Genomic DNA, 18210 nt, shown 5'->3' on the forward strand with positions numbered 1-18210 from the left:
GGGGGGGGGAAATGTGTAAGACAGTCTCTGAAGGGACTAAGAGTAGCCACTACTGATACTTTGCTTTTTAGCTATCTAAACTTGAATGAAATATTTTAATCTTTGAGCTTGACTAATAATACCTATTTTATTTTAACTCCTTATGCACAGTCTCTCACATTAGCATTACTTTTCATGCTTTTGGGTTCTAAGTAAAGTATTGAAATTGGTTTACTGGTTAGCTTATACTTTCACTATGCTTGAAACTTTAAAGAAAATGTGAGTTTACCTGAGGCTTGAATCTTGTTACTGGCTAAGTTTCTGAATCTTCTCAATTCTGTGGTACCAAACCAAACTAAACCCACTGCCATCGAGTGGATTCCAACTCATAGCGACCCCCCTGGGTTTCCAAGGCAGTAAATCTTTACAGAAGTTGATTTCCCCATCTTTCATCCATGGATGGCTGGTGGGTTTGAACCTCCAGCCTTCTGGTTAGCAGTAAAATGCTTTAGACACCGTGCCACCAGAGCTTCTGATAATTCTATGATACATTCTGACTTTTTTGTTTAGCATTCATATTCAGTTTTGTTAGTGTTCATTATTAGAAAACTCCCTCTAACCAACTGAAAAGAAAGGTTGGAAGGAGGGATTCAGGACTCCCCCACCGCCTTTGTTACGCTTTTAAAAAATAACATAGTATTGTGGGATTGATAGCAATGGGGAGAATAAAAAGAGGGGAATTTGAGAAATTGTGCGAAGTCAGTTTTTCAAATGTTGCTGCCTGAGCTATGCCTTTATAGGGGATTACTTTGTTCCTAATGCTAAACAATATTAATTTTATGGAAGAAAAACTTTTCTAAGTGGTATAAAGGAGCTCCAGTGGTTCAATGGTTAATGCATTCAGCTGCTAACCAAAAGTCAGGGGTTCAAACCCACTGGCTGCTCAGTGGGAGAGAGATGAGGCAATCTGATTTACAGCCTTGAAAACTGCATAGGGGCAGTTTTCCTTGGTCCTATAGGAACTCTGGTGGCATAGTGCTTAAGGTGTTTGACTGCTAACCAGAAGCTGGCAGTTCAAACCCACCAGCAGGGTTGCTGTGAATCGGAATCAACTCTACAGCAGTGGTTTTGGTTTATAATTGGTTAAAAGTGCAGGCAGTTCCTGAGTTACAAATTTTTAATATACATAGTTAAACCAACCTCAGTAAAGCCTATTATATTAAAATTCAAGGTACATACAATGGTTTGTAATAACAGGTGCTACTTTGTGACATGCATTAAAAAAATAATGTTTTTTGCATGGAAAGGAGCACTATATACTAAGACATACTGAGAGATATATATACTAAGAGTACTATATACTAAGACATTTGACTGATGGACATTAAATACAAACTATTTAATGGTTTCAGCTTATGCAAATTTGACTTAAAGACAGATTTAGAAATGGAACTCGTTTGTAATCTGGGGACTGCTTGTATAGGAGATTTTAGGCTACTATGAGAGAAAGGACTTCTGGCGGCACAGTCATTAAAGCACTCGGCTGCTAACCACAAGGTTGGCAATTCAAACCCACCAGCTGTTCCACAGGAGAAACATGGGGCAGTCTGCTTCCGTGAAGATTCACAGCTTGTAAATCCTATGTAGCACTTTTTGCACTGTCCTACAGGGTTGCTGTGAATTGGAACCAACTTGATGGCAGTGGGCTTATGACAGGACATGGAAACCAGATGCTTACTGTAAACAACCATCCATAGCCCAGGGTAAAATAATGCGTTCTATCAGAGCCTGGCACGGTAATTAATCATACATGAGTGGAAATGCTAGCCTACCAACTTAGAATAATTCCTCACTGTCAAAACATCGTGGTTGGATATAGTTCTTGTCCTAAGATCTATCCTAAGCAGTGTTGTACTCTTGAAGCATCCCTTAATATAAATTTCTGGATGTACTATGAAGATATCTTGTAACTTATTCTGTTATAGTTAGTGATCACTCTGTTCCAGGCTTCTAAATAGACAAGAGATATGTTACATTTTGGTTACTGCCTTCTTGACAATAATACTTTTTGCAGTTTCAGGGTATGAAAGTGTCATTAATACATGTAGTAACCATGCTTTTCTGACTAAAAATTAGCTTTTCTCCTGATTTATTGGAACTTCAGGTACTTGATGGAACACTGACTAGGTGTAGTTACACAGTGCTGGAGAATGGATAAGGAAGTAATGGTTGAGTTTGGGCCCTGAAGTAAGTCCAGCATCTGCCATTTTCCAGCTATGTGACCTTTCAAAACACAGTGAACTGGAGACTTATTTTCCTTATCTGTGAAAATATGTACACGATGATAGGCAGACTTACTTCCTAGAGTAAGGATGAAGAGTATTTCCTGGCTTAGTGCTAGAGATGGTCACAGCAGCGCAACTTCAAGTGGAACTTTTAACACTACTCAGCAGTCCCACTGCCTTCTGCCTTTAAGTGAATAACCTTGCTTCCTTCAAAGATGAGGTCCTCTAAGCATCCCATTTTTCTCTTAAGGAACCTTATCTTCTTGATTATTCCCTTTTTTCTCAGCTGGATCTTTGCTTTTGGCTTTAAATATTCTCAAGCCTTCCATTATAAAGGAAATAAATAAATAAAACCGTCAGTCTTCTCCACCTATTCTCTAGATTCTCCATTTCAAAAGCCAAACTCAAGAGTTTTCCAGGAGTCTGTTTGCTTCTCTTTCTTCATTTAACTCACTCCTAGTATATTTGTGCCTTCAGAATAGCTGTTGTGAAGTCACCACTGACTCCATGGCACTCAAGTCAACATTCATTCTGTTGACCTCTCCCTTCTTTTTGAACTGCTTTTTTTTTTTCCTTCTGTGACAGCACTGCTCTTTCTCCACTTCTTTGGCTTCTTTTCCTGTCTCCACTAGCCATTACACTTAGAAGTTACTTAGTTCTAGGTTTAGCACCACTACTGTTCTCATTTACTATCATAGTACCTAAGGCATTTGACTGCTAACCAGAAGGCTGGCAGTTCAAACCCATCAGCCACTCCTCAGAAGGGCAATCTACTTCTGTAGATAGATACTGCCTTTACCCAGGGAGGGGTCACTGTGAGTCTCACTTGTGAGTCAAAATCAACTGGATGGCAGTGAGTTTGGTTTTGGTTTGGTAAGCAATTATTTGCATGCCTATGACTTCAGTTTCCACCTAGAGGTGACTCCCTAATTTACATCTTTAGTTTAGACCACTCTTGATTCCGACCATGGAAGAATATGGACATTTTATTGTCAATTCTTTCCAGTATATCCCTTCTACCTCCCCCCTATACACTATACCAGAAACCAGAATTTTTGTGAATCTATTATAACTTTTTAAATCTTTGCAACTAATATTATATATTGTAAAAACAGATACTGTAGCCAACCAACCAACCTACTGCTATCAAGTCGATTCCAACTCAGAGTGACCCGATAGCACAGTAGAACTTGCCCTATAAGGTTTCCAAGGCTGTAAATCTTTATGGAAACAGACTGCCTCATCTGTCTCTCACAGAGCAGCTGGTAGGTTTGAACTGCCAACTTTTTGGTTAGCAGCCCAGCGCTTTAACCAGAGGGCCACCAGAACTCCTAGATAATGTATAGGACAAAAGATGACTATGGGTTTCTGGTTAGCACCTTCTGGTGTGAGAGGTGGTCCTGATTGCTATTTTAAAGCAGGCATTGTAAGAAAGCAAATGAATAGTGATGAACATGAATTTCATTTTTCGAAAAAATGTTAGGGGAAATGAACTTAATTGGATTTGAGTAGTTAGGAAATTATTGTGGAGGACATAGCTTTTGAGAAGCTCTTAAAAATAAAAGAAGGTCTCTCTTTTTTTTTTGAGATTAAGTTAATGATACCACTTTAATGTAGTGATGCTAAAGATATAAAATAAGGAAGAGATGTTTGTGTTCTCTGTACAATACATCCATTTACAGAATTAGCCAGTACTGTGTAAAACATAAAAATACATGATACAACACTGGAGGTGGATAGAGCATACTTACAGAAGCCAAAAGGTTCACTTTCACAAGAGTTAAAAGGCAACAAAGGTCAATACTATTACATACATAATATCATAATAACAATCTGTGAGTGGTTACATAGACACTCAAGCTGAACAGGAGCCGGGAAGGTGAATGGGGCTACACCCATGAATATATATACAGGTTTGATAAAATTCTTCATAATTTCTATGTGTTGCCCTCTCCTCCCAAAATGATAGAAGGTAGCATTATGGGAAGTTGAGATGATTCAAAGTAAAATATTAAGTAGAGCAGTTTGGTGAAGGTGTAAAATACTTTAGTGTAGATAGTAGTAAGTTAGGTGTTCAGGACAACCTGTTAATAAAGCTGAGGGGCTTAAATACATGTGCCAGATGAACAAGTGCAAGAATATGTTAGAAATAATCACATATGTGTAATGATTCTCTTTAGGTCTTATCAAGTTAAATTAACTTAGAACTACGCAAGCCATTCATGTGCGGGTAGCAAAATGGATTTAGATCAGCTTAGATATTTTTGTGATTCTAATAATCCTCCTGTTATTGCCTTCCTTCTGCTCCCCTCTGTTCCCTGGTATGTCTAATAATTAGCCAACCTTTTTCTTTAAAAAAAAATTTGTCATGGTAAAGGAATTTTAATATTTTAAGCAAAGGCTAGGAAGTTAAATGTCCATAGTTCCAAGCAAGTAATAGCAATGAGTGATGTAAACCAGGTGGGGACTAGTGAACCCCAACTTCATTACTGACCAGCAGCATCAGCGACATCACTTGGGAACTTGTTAGAAATACAGAATTTTAGGTTCCACTCTTTAACTACTAAATCAGAATCTGTCTTTTAACAGGATCCTTGGGAGAATTACATGTTTGTTTATTTTTTAATTTAAACTTCTTTATTAGGAGAATGTTACACGCTTGCCAGATTATTAAAAAGCACACCCTTGCACTGAAGTTTTAGAAGCACTGGAGAATTTATGCCCAAAAGCTAGCAGCCACTCTTGAGCTGATTTTTGCCACATAGTCCAGTTTCCTGTCTTAAGAGCAGCCAGAAATCTTTATGTAAAATCACTTGACGTTTATGTGTTGGTTACAAACATGTCTGTGGACTTGATTTGGCCTCTGAATCAGTTTGAACCCTCTGGCTTCCAAGTATGGTATAGCTCAATTTTTATGTGCATCTATTTTGATGCCTGTAACAAAGTTTGTCCTGTGCTTTCCCTGTCCTAGAAAACCTTTCCTTTCCTTTTCTTGATGGCCATGGTTAATTGGAGTCGGAAACTGGACCTCAGTTTGGAACCAGATGTTTTGTATAGCATGCACATTTTGAGTTTTGGGTGGATCAATTTCTGCTTCTCCCCCACTTAACTGTCCTCCCCCCCCAGTGGGTCATCTTAGTCTGCATTTTTTGAGTTTGTAAGCAATTGGAGGATATAATTAGTAAAGAACTAAACAAAAGCAACAGGTAATATATATCCCCTTTAATCTAATCTAATATATACTAAAGGTGTGAAATTTTTGGGTTTCGGGTAGGAGAGCCACCTAAGATTATAGAGTATTGTTGAACTCCTTGCTTTCATAAGATCTCATTGTGTGAGTAATTTGTAAAATTTATACTTCCTTGCAGAGTTTTAATGAATTGAATCATTTCTTTCAAATTAAGTAATCATTGGTTATTATCAGTGGAATGATAGAATTTGACCTGTGGTGACTGTAGTTTTTATTCTTCTGTAGGAAGATATATGAATGCCTCTTATACAGTAATAATATAAAGTGTAAATTTAGAACTTAAGCCAAATGTGTGTAAAATACTGTAGATAATACCCTAATATTATATTAGTATCCTGTATTATACATATTAGGATTCTTGTTAATTTAGATCAAAGTTAAAACTGTAGGAATACCTTAACTATCTTTTACAATTTAGTCTTAAGTCCCTTCGATAAGCAGTTATTACTATTTTTTTAATTGTGATTTGAGTGGAAGTTTACAAAGCAAATTCATTTTCCATACAGCAGCTCACATACACTTTGTCTCATGACATTGACTGTAATTTCCTACGGTGCAACAGCTCTCCTCCTACTTCCTCCTCACAGTTACCTCTTCCCTGTGTCCTTCCCTCCCATGCACTCCTGCCCCTGAGCTGTCTCCCTGTGCATACAGCCCTTCTATTCTCCCATGATTGTTCTCTCCAGTGAGTGTGTCTACCTAATGTAAATATTCAGCTGATATGCCTGTCTTTTGTTTGGCTAGAAGCCATAGGAGTGGGTGCAATTCCAGACCTGAAGGGCAGCTAGCTCGGGGCCATAGTATAGTCTCAGTGGTTCCATCAGTCTCTATCAGACCAGCAAACCTGGTCTCTCTCTCCCTCCCCCACCTCCTTTTTTTTTTTAATCTTGAGTTTTGTTCTATATGCACAAATCCCCCTCTGAGTGGTTGATAGTGGTAACCAGGCACCATCTAGTTCTCCTGGTCTCATAATCCTGATATAGCAGTTATTTTAAAGTGAATTGGAAATGGCATCAGCTCATTCTGTTTAGTCAGATAGCTCTTGCCTGGACAAGAAAATTGTTTTTAAGATTCCTCCAAGGATGTACCAAATGTGAGTGACCAATATGGCAGCATTGAGGATGAGAAAGACATAGAGAGGTACATGGGAGGTACAGACAACAAATAGGAATCCTTTTGTACATACAGTACTGCGTTGTCAGTGAAAGCAAACATGGGTATATGGATGGATAGATGGGTGGACAGGCTGAACAATTAGGTATGTCTATGAAATGGGGAGTGTATCCAAGAACATATATATAGGGTTGGCAGACAGTGGTCCTATAAGTTTATGTGAATGATCAGCATTCCTAGGTATATAGTAGAGTTGACAAGGGGCAAGGTTGTGGTCACAGCTTGGTCACAGCCAGCTACCCAGAGGGACAGAGTAGTTGAACCTGCAGGCTTGGGACCATAGTCGCAGGGGACATCAAGCTCAATTGGCATAACATACTATACAAAACATTGTTGTACCTCCTACTTTGGCGAGTTGCAGCTGGGATCTTAAAAGCTAGCAAGTTGCTATCTAGATGCAATGATGGGTCTCTCCTTGTCCAGAGCAAAGAAGAATGAAGAAAACCAAAATTCCTGGAAACAATTAGTCCTAGTGACTGGTACACAATCCAATCTGCAGCCTATACGACTATGAGACTAGAAGAACTAGATGATGCCTGGCTTCCACTGTCATCCACTTCAAAGGGGATCTATGTAGGAGATCTTGAATAGAGAGGGAGAACAATGTGGAACAAAACTCAGAATCATTTGGAGAAAAAAAAAGGGGGGGGGGACCAGGTTTGCTGGTCCGATAGAGCCTGGTGGAACCCCTGAGACTATGGCCCCTAGCTGCCTTTCAATCTGAAATTGAACCCACAACTGTGGTTTCCAGCCAAACAAAAGACAGGCATATGAGTTGAATATTTACCTCAAATAGATACACTCCTTGGAGAGAACAATCACGGGAGAAAGAAGGGCTGCTTAAGCACAGGGAGACAGCTCAGGGGGCAGGAATGCATGGAGGGATGGACACAGGGAAGAGGTAACTATGGGGAGAAAGTGAGAGGGGAGCTGTTCCATTGTGGTAAACTGTGGTCAATGTCATGAGACAAAGTATGTGTGAACCGCTGTATGGAAAGTAAATTTGCTCTGTAAACCTTCACCCAAATCACAATTAAAAAAAAAAAAAAAAAGATTCCTCCAAGGAGAACATAAGGACTGTTCAGTTTCTGAACAGTTGATCCTGGGAAAATAGCTGATTTTCAAAGATAGGTCTCCCTGACAACTCCCAGTTGTGTGTTAATTTATAAACATGGCATTATCTAATGTGTAGTTTAGAGGTCTAGATTTGTTATTTTATTTGAAACAGTTTCTTAGTTTTAGGTTATTAGTTACTACAGGTTTTCTGTACTTAATTTGTGTACATGTTTTCCGTACCATTTGTGTTCCTCCTTCAGACTTTCAAGATTCATTTTTTAGTCCTACTGTTTGTTTAGATGCACTTTCACTTTACATTTTTTCAAAGGTGTATACTGGACATTAAGGATCTTATTGCATATAAGGTGATACAAAAGAGTTTTGTGCACCTAAACTTAGAATTTTTATGAAACCTTAATATCTGATCTAGTAATGTCGGTAGTAAAAAAAAAAAAGCTTCATGGATTTGGAGCAAAAGTTTAGTTCTCTATATCACAAATTTTTAAAGCTCGTCTTATGGACTCTAGAAAAAGACACTGGTATTTTTGTTTGTTTGCTTGTTTCCTCCCCTTTATTTTGTGGTTCTGCTTTTAATACATTGTCTTTTGCTTCATGTTCTTCCCTGGGCTGTCAGTCTAGTCTTGATGCTGATTGTCCTGCCCTCATCAACTTACTTTTTATCCCATCATCTGCTTTCTCTTGTTTCGATTACTGTCCAGGTTTTCTTAAGTAATCAGAGAGTGGCAATCAGGAAAAGTTAAAAAAAAAAAAAGGGGGTGGGGTGGGTGGGAGTGGGGGCTGGGAGTAGGCTTAATATTGCCCCCTAGCTAGGCTTTTTTCTTACCAAGTTTTTTGATTCGGTTTTTAATATTGCAAAGGACCAAGTGCTGGCCTATTGATACCTACTACCTGTTAAGGAGACGAATTTTATGGAATTTGCTAATACTGACTTTCACTTAACCTAATATGGTGGTTGAAAGTCTTAGTAATAGAGTTTTAGGATTTTAAAAAGGGATATATGATGTTGATTGTTCTGAAGATAACTATCATATATATATTTTACTCTAAATGTTTGCTGTAAATAGTCTTCTTCATAAGCCAGGTAAAAAGCCTGTCATTCGGTGTTGTTGTTGTTGTTATGTGCCGTCTAGTGGGACCCGACTCATAGCGACCCCTCCTTGGGTTTCCAAGGCAGTATCACTATGGAAGTAGATTGCCCAACCTTCATTAAAGTTTTTTGTTGTTTTAATACACCATAAATTGTGTGGGCAACATATCACATTTTTCCTCAACTTGGAATAAAATGTTACTTGATAATTTGGTGGCTACATCTAGGTTTACTATTAGGTAAACTTGAGTACTATATCAATAAATGGAAGGCTTCTATCCAGCTGTTAGAAAAGAAAAAAAAAAAAACAAGTCAGCAAAATATCTAGATTGAGTTTAGACATAGGAGTTGTTGAATGGTGAATTTAGGAAAATTTCTTGAGTTACCAGTTCTAAAACTTTGTATCTCGGAACTGAGATTAAATTGAATTATGGCAAAGTGGTTAGCTGTTTGTTCCTTTTGCTGCTGAGATCTTAGCCAGGTTAAATTGAGCCATTCACTGCATAACATTGTTGATCACATGTTACCGGTATCAGAGCATTTGAGGGCACAGTGAGGCTTAGATGACATAGTTGCATCATACTAGATGTAAAAAGCAGTGCAGGCCAATAGCGTTCAAAATTCTTTAGCTCCTTAACTGACAACATCAAGTGCTGACAAGGATGTGGAGCAGCTGGATCTCTTATACATTATTGCTGGTCAGGATGCAAACTAGTTCAGCCCTTCTGGAAAGTTTAGCAGTTCTAATGAAGTAAAACCATATATTTACCTAAGAAGAATTAAAACATCTCCACCCAAAGACTTGTATTTGAATATTTTTAAGTTTTTATTCATAATAGCCCCAAATTGGAAATATTCCATATGTCCATTGAAAGGAGATTGGATAAACAAATTTTGGTATATAAGTACAGTGGAATAGTACTCATCAAATAAAAAGGAATTACTGATTCATGCAGCGTTATGGATGAATCTCAAAAGTATTTTGCTGAGTGAAGTAAGTCAAACACAAAAGCTACAACTCTGTATGATTCCATTTTTATGAAATTCTAGAAAAGGCAGAACTACAATGACAGCAGATTAGAGGGTAACTGCAGAGGAATAAAGAACTTTTTACAGTGATTAAAAGTTCTGTATTATGGTTGTGGTAGTCCCAAGACTGAAGGCGTATGTTGAAACTCATGGAATTTATACATTTAGAATTGGTGAAGTTTGCTGCTTATAAATTATACCTTAGTTTGTTAGTGATATATCTAAATATCAGATGTATGTTTATAAAGGTAAATTTAAAAAAGGTTTACCATGTCTTAATCCTGGAGTAGATAAGGTCTCTGTTGAAAGTATTAAATGAACAGATTTTGTTATAAGTATTCTTTTGATACATGTCAACCATGCTTGAGTTGATATTTAAAAAAAAAAAAAAAAAAAAAAAAGTGAAAGGAAAACCAAAGCAACTTGAGAAACAGCTATGTAGTGACCAAAAAGTGTTTATGTAAAGTAAATTGTACAAAAAAGTCAAGTTGCATAAAAGTCAAGTTACTCTGCCCTTGTGCCTCCTGAAGTCTTTGGTTTTGAATAAACTTGAAGATGCTTTGAATGGTAATTTTGATCAGGATGATGGTAGCTTTGAACGTGATAAAAGAATGAAGATTGCTGTGTACCACAGACAAATATCATTGCCTTTCTAACCTCTTAGAATATTGCTACAGAAAAGAGTTCTATTATTAAAAAATAAAGATATTTATGCTTGTTTTGATTGGTGTAGAATGTTGCACTGGTTTTATAAGACACTTGTGGTGACTCTTACGAAGCCCATTTATATCAAGGTACTCTTACAGCTTAATAAAACTAAAAAACCAAACTCGCTGCCATCGAGTTGTTTCCACCTCATGGCTAACCAAAATAACTTTGTTTATAAATTACAAACTATAAGGATTTACAAATACTGAAAATGACCTTAACCCATATTAAGTAAATATTAGTATTTTGAAAAATGTTATAGATTAACAGACCCCACAATCACCTGAAGTTATCATTCCATTGTTTGATTTTGTGCTTAAACTACATGTTCATATATCTATAAATGTTTGCACACAAAATTTACACAAATGCTATATCTTCACTGAATCAGTCTTTTACAACTTCTTTCCTCCTAGTTAAAGTAACAAAATTGGCAGTCTCTAAAATGTTTAAGGGATAGATTGGGTGTCCGTTTAAGAGTATATCTCTCAAAAAGCCCTAAGAGTGCTTCTCTATTAGGGAGCAGTATAAAGTGAGAAAAGAGACAAGTGAAAAATAAGTATATACCTAGGAAAATCACCAGTGTTAAATTGAGAAAAGGATTGTTACTTTACATACATCTTTAGCCTTCAATTGAGTTTTCATTTCTTAAGCATCATTGTAGAATCTAATATCTATTGTACCTATGAATTTTTTTATTGCCTATTGCCACTTTAAGGAGCTCTGGTAGCATTGTGCCTAAGGCACTTGACTGCTAACCAGAAAGCTGGCGGTTCAAACCCACCAGCCACTCCTCGGAAGGAAGGTTGGGCAATCCTACTTCCATAGTGATACTGCCTCGGAAACCCAAGGAGGGGTCGCTATGAGTCGGGGCCGACTCGACGGCAAATAACAACAACGACAACAACATTGCCACTTTAAAGTTTCATTTGTCTAATCTTGCTTTGGATTGAGATTAGTAAAGTTAACTTTCTGGGATTTAGGTTCAGAAGGATAACATTAATTTAGGAGATTGGTGTGTATGTGAAAGTCTTTGTGAAAAAGTGGAAGTCTCAGGAGTTTTTTGGAGAGCTCAGATGATGACTGGAATTAGAAGTCTTTCTAAAATGAATCATTCTGCCTCAGGGATATATACTGGACACAATTTCACCCCCATTTTGATGGTTGTGGGTCAAGATAATTGCATTGGCTAGCCAAAATTCAGCTGTTCAAATCTACCATTTGCTCCATGAGAGAAAAATGTGGCAGTATGTTCCATAAAGATTTACAGCCTTTAGAAACCTGATAGGACTGCGGCAGTTGTCCTGTAGGGTCACTATGAGTCAGAATCGCCCCAAATGACAATGCGCTGGTTTGGTTTAATGATGTAGTATTGGTTACCTATTAGGCACCAGTCATTTTACATGGATCTCTCCTCATCCACTATTCTTGGCTGTAAATGCTGTAATATTCTCAGATTCTGTTGAGCTTAATTAATATTGATAGCCATGACCCCTTAATATATGATAATATTTTTTTAGCTCCTATCTATTGTATCATTTTGCTGACCTATTGTCACTTCTTACTGGTATTTGCTTGAATACACATAACATAGTCTTAACCCTTTTATCTGTGGGCTTTGGAAGAGCCTTTTCTAATATTTCTAGTGTATGAAGAAAAAAGATTTGAGTTGGGGACTGTTAATAATCTGAGTAAAATGTGTATTGTAGTGCACAGACTCCTTGACCTTTATTTTGAATGAAAACCCTTTTAATTTTTTTTAAACCCTTTAAATTTATTTTTTGCTTATCAGTGCTCAACAGTAGCTCAATTCAGGTGGTGTGTATGTGCTATTTCAGAATGTGTGCCCCCATTTATGCAGAAACTTAATTCCTCCCAGAATGTCAGTTTTCTGTATATTATTTGCAGGGAGAATATTTTGGGTAGATATGTTCTACTAGGGAGCTCTGGTAGCATAGTGGCTAAGGCACTTGGCTGCTAATCAGAAGGCTGGCGGTTCAAACCCACCAGCCACTCCTCAGAAGGAAGGTAGTGATACTGCCTCAGAAACCCAAGGAGGGGTTGCTATGAGTGGTCCGACTTGACGGCACATAACAACATGTTCTAAATAATTGTTGAAACTCAATCTTGAAGGTTTTGTCTTGCCAAATTTTAACATTTTTTTCTTTCAGAACAAATTCTGTACAATATAAAACAAGAATATAAACGCATGCAGAAGAGAAGACATTTAGAAACTAATTTCCAACAGACAGATCCATGTTGTACTTCTGATGTACAGCCACATGCATTTCTCCTCAGTGGACCATCTTCACCAGGTAATAATTAACTTTGTAAGTGAAAGTGAATGTTATCCAGTACAGGGAATGTGTAATCCAAGTTAACTTTAGTCTTTTAAGCTCCTTTAACTCCCCCTAATTATAATGTGTGTGTGTGTGTGTGTGTGTGTACCTATACATATACGAGTAATGGCATACCTGTTTATGTTGTTGCTGTTGTTACGTGCCTTTGAGTCGGACCCGACTCAAAGCAACCCCTCCTGGGGTTTCCAAGGCAGTATCACTATGGAAGTAGATTGCCCAACCTGCCTTCCAAGGAGTGGCTGGTGGGTTTGAACCACCAGCCTTCTGGTTAGCAGTCAAGTAATGCCTTAGGCATTACGCTACCAGAGCTCCTATAGTTTTCCCAAATAGTATTTTCTATAAATGCTGTGATTTGCAGCCTCCATTTCTTAAGTCGTAGTATTATTCCATGTACTTCTTTGTTTTAGATATACTTTGCCATGACTGGATATTATGCTGTTTTATGGATTTAACATAATTATTTAGCTGTCTGTTAGTGAGAGACTCAAAATTTATAGTATGTATGGAAATATTTTGAAATCTGCTATCATTAGAGGCTTTCTAAATTCCCGAGGAGGAATGAGAATCAAGATCAGCACAAAGCTGATTCCTATAAAGTGGAGGTCAGACATACCTCTACTCAACTTTTTCACCCTGACACCAGCCGCCCTCTGTTGGGTTTGATAATTAATTGCATTGACCATAGAACTCATCATACTCAACGATTATTTGGTTTGTTAGGGAAGGAACAAGCTACAATTTTAGAGACAGGATATAGTTGTCCATCAGGATAGCTTCCATGCAAGATGGTTATGAGCTTCCTCTCAACTGTGCCAGCTGCTGGCCCTTCTCTTGGTGCTTGGGCAAGGTTTACAGTGGAGTCTTTTGGCTCCACTAACAGGTGCCCAGAGGCACCCCCACTTACCTCATTTTTAAATACAATCAGCAAGCCTCCTGCCTGAAGGTACCCAGCTCTTTTACTCTGTGAGTTGGCAGTCCCACTTGCAGCCACTTAGTGCCCGTCTCTTGGTTCCTGCCACTGGTGCTGCTGTTGTTGCAGTCTTAGGCCTCTGACACTGTCTCCAGTGTTATAGCTCTCCTGCATCTAGGAGGTTCTCAGCATAAGGACCTAGGTCCAAAGGGCATGCTTCTCTCTTCTTGATGGTAGTGAGGGCCCCTCAACTTCTGTGGGAGATTGGCCCTGTTATAAGCATAGCAAGATGGCAAGACTGACCAATTCCCTTGGTAAACCACAGTCACTTAATTGCATAATAATTGACCAATTCTCACAAGGTCCCTTAATCCTAATCAGTGGTTTTATGCACCCTATTTGCATAGAAGACTAACCAAACCTTTGCAATATTGTGGCCTAGCAAATCTTTTTGGCAGAGCCACAAACCCAGGACCAGAAAGGCGATACATAAATAAGAGAAACCCATTGAAGTGTGATCCCTGTATATACACATACCGTCACATACTTGTCCTATTAGTAGAGATTCCTAAAAGTGGATTTTTGATCCTATAGCTGTTTTGTACCTTCCTTTTGTTAGAGGGAGTGGTTTGCAAGTACTTTTTAAAGCAGAAAAGTTGAGGACTGAAGTGAAAGGAGAGGAAAATTGAAGAATAGCTTCTTGCTGACAAAGGACCCATCAGACGTTGCTCTTACTTTCAGTAAAGTTCTCAGCAAAATATTTTTTCTTGTGATAGTCATTGCCTGTCTATTTTAACTTGCTTTCCTTCATTTTCTTCAGGAAAATGTAGCAGAACAATGACAAAATATTCATTCATTATCCGTGAAACAGTCAAATAAAATTAGATTAGGAAACAAAACTTCATAAAACCACTACAGTATTTTTAAATAAGACCATCCATATATAATAATAATAGAGCTAACACGGAGCATAAAAAAAAGAAGAAGAAGAAAGAAAATGCTACAGTACTTCTGCTTATTTTGGGGCTAGATGTATAAGTGGGTGATACATGGTATAAGGGGTGGGAGATGAGGGTGAGTTAAGACAATCAGCAGGAAATCAAGACCATTATTATTCATTAATACTTCACAGAAGATCAGTTAAATGGCAACTTCAGTTAAATAAGCTGGGAATTTGAAAATAAGTAAACATAGCCTTAGTAGCTATGGACTAAAGTTGGTACACTATTCTTACAGTAGACACAGTTCTAACAAGGGTAGTTAACTGCCCTAGCCATGGCAGGTTATAATAATCAAGTCAAAAGCGAGGACTAGAGGGTACCAGAGGCAGATACATAGAACAAAATAAGTGTGTGTGGGTATGTGTGTAAAATAATTGCAGCAATGTTTTAATGGATAAATGTTTTACAATCCTGAGTTCTTAAAAAGTTAATTTCAGATGTTCTTGTTTTAAGACGTAGGGAATGATGATTTTGGAAAATACAAGTGCCTTAAGTAGTACTTGAAGACTGTATTTCTGAAGAAATCTTTTTATATGGCGTATCTCACTATCTCATAATGCCAAGTGGCTATAGGTTATTAATCTTTAAGAACTCTTAACGACAAAATTTAAGTGTTGTATATTAGGTATAGGAGCTCTAGTAGTGTAGTGCCTAACACATTTGACTGCTAACCAGAAGGCTGGCAGTTCAGACCCACTAGCCACTCCTCAGAAGGAAGATGGGGCAATCTACTTCCGTAGTGATACTGCCTCGGAAACCCAAGGAGGGGTCGCTATGAGTCGGGTCTGACTCAGCGGCACATAACAATATTGGTTATATTTTTGTCAGGATTTTCTCTTCTCTTTTTTCACAAAGTGGTCTCTTAGTTAATACAGAGATAATGTTTATTAGGAAAAAAAAGGTACTAAACTGAAATAATGATCAGTGTTCTTTCCTTTAAGAGATCATAGAAAAGTGCATTCTCATAGATACCTGCTTCTTGTTATGTGCTGTCAAGTCAGACCCGACTCATAGTGACCCCTCCTTGGCTCTCTGACAGCGTATCACTACGGAAGTAGATTGCCCAACCTTCCTTCTGAGGAATGGCTGGTGGGTTTGAATCACCAGCCTTCTGGTTAGCTCTCTAGTGCCTTAGGCACTACTCTGCCAGAGCTCCAAATATTGTTTTATTAATTAAAAAATTCCTTACATGTATAAAAATACTTGCCCAAGGAAATGTCTTTGCTAATTAACTAATGAAATTGACAGACAATCTAGCTCCTTTGGAGTTAAGTTGCTTTAGGACTCTTAGTGTGATAACAGTGTAGTTATATGACATATAATTTAGAGCCTATCATTAATCAGCTTAATACCTGAGCATTACAGAAATGCTGCTATTAATTCAAAGGGAATTCATGCCAATGTGTTAAAAAATTTATAGAAAAAATTTATACTCCTTCAGCAAAGGATGAGTATCTAGATTACTAGAATGTTTTCAAGAGTAAATATCTCTTAAATGGGTTCATATTGTACACATTCTTCCCTAATTTACCTTAAACATAAAGGTTTTACTGTATCAACATGTAATCTAGTTTCCTCTTTTTTAAAGAAGGAAAACTCTTTAAAAATTTAAGATTTTAGGAAATGGGGAGAGTGTTGCAGTGCTTAATCTACTGGTAGATTAATCCCTACTTTATTGTGGGCTGTTCGGATGTTATAGCTTTGAAGTATAGCAGTGTCTTCTCACAGGCATAAATATCATTTGTTATTCTAGGGCCAAATAAAATTAAGCTTTAGACCAGAGATGTTCTTTATTTCTACCATAGGAGAATTAGTCACTAAAACAGTGGTGGTACAGTGGTTAAGACATTTGGCTGCTCACCAAAAAGCCAGTGGTTTGAACCCACCAGCTGCTCTGTGGAAGAAAAATGAGTCATTCTGCTTCCATAAAGATTCATAGTCTTAGAAACCCAGTAGGGGTTGCTGTGAGTTGGAATTGACTCAGTGGCAGTGAGTTTGAGGGTTTTTTTTTTTTTTGAGTTTGGTAAAGCACTGTGGTGTGTTACTTGTCAGGATGGAGATGGGAAGTAATGGGAGCCATCATTGTAATATTTCTTATAAGTTTGATGTTCTAAAATTTTAAATTTCTCTTCTCACCTTCAGACTATTTAACAGTTTCTGCTTTATTTTTTTATTACATTTTGGTATGACCTTCCAGAGTCACAAGCTAATAGAATTAAATACTATAAATATCTTTTAAGACTCCTGGGGAAATGCTGTGGTGAAAACTGATAGAAAATGCTTTTATATGTACATTAAAAAGATACAAATGAAATCTTCCAAGATGCTTTCTATGATGGCTGTGAATCGGGTATATATTTTTTTATTATTATGTTATATATAGGGACGTCATCTGCAACATCCTCACCATTAAAAAAAGAACAGCCTTTATTCACTCTACGGCAGGTTGGGATGATCTGTGAGCGTTTGTTGAAAGAACGTGAAGAGAAAGTTCGAGAAGAGTATGAAGAAATACTGAACACAAAACTTGCAGGTAAGAGATGAGTTTATTTTAGTGTTTCCCAGACATAATCAAATTACTCTTTTTGTATACTGGTCCAGTATTTTCTAATAACCAGAGAATTTCAGTTTATGAAAGAAATGAACAGCGCTGGAGCTCATGACCTACCTTTAGTGACCTCAAGAAAGAGCATTAGCTAGCCTCGTAAAACAGCAACAGTAAGAGTGACCTAGATTTTTCTCTTGATGTCTCTGTGCTCAATAGATTTTAGCTATTTACCTCAAATTGGCTGTTTATTTTTGGACTTTCAATCTTTCATGATAACTTAGCTATCAATCTGGGCATTTGAAATACACTGGGTACTGTGTATATCCCTTCAGAGTATCAAACTTTAGTTTTATTATTATAGGACATTTGGGATTAATACCTTTTTACATAATTTAAAGTGTGTGTAACAAGTAACATTGATGTATGGTAACTTAATCAGAATGTTTAAGTTTTCTAATTTTAAGACTTGGATTTTACTGAATATAGATATTACAAGCTTTTGGATTCGTAGAGAATTAAAATTAAGGTGTATAATATAGACAGTGGAATGTGCTTAGCTCTACAGTGTATTTTCCTTTTAACCTAGTATTTTTTTCTGGCATCTTGATTAGGTGACAGGAGAATGTTTTTGAATATTATTTCATTAAGCTTTCTTTGCCCTGTTTTCCCTCATTGTAGTAAATTATTTTTTTTTTTATTGTGACTTGGGTGAAAATTTACAGAGCAAATTCACTTTCCATACAGCAGTTCATATACATACACTTTGTCTCATGACATTGACTACAATTTACCACAATGCAACA

General features: G+C 37.3%; 1 protein-coding gene across 1 annotated transcript in view; it reads left to right on the top strand.

Annotated features, from left to right (window-relative positions):
- AKIRIN2 (akirin 2) overlaps nt 1-18210 on the top strand; it is a 27253-nt gene that overhangs the window by 5390 nt on the left and 3653 nt on the right. The window contains exons 2-3 of the mRNA XM_007950971.2: nt 12760-12903; nt 17243-17392. Coding sequence (XP_007949162.2) covers nt 12760-12903; nt 17243-17392 — 294 coding nt within the window. The remainder of the gene's footprint in view (nt 1-12759; nt 12904-17242; nt 17393-18210) is intronic.

This window comes from Orycteropus afer, unplaced genomic scaffold (genome assembly GCF_000298275.1).
Source record: "Orycteropus afer afer isolate SDZICR_OR568_19922 unplaced genomic scaffold, OryAfe1.0 scaffold00011, whole genome shotgun sequence".
Taxonomy (NCBI): Eukaryota; Metazoa; Chordata; class Mammalia; order Tubulidentata; family Orycteropodidae; genus Orycteropus; species Orycteropus afer.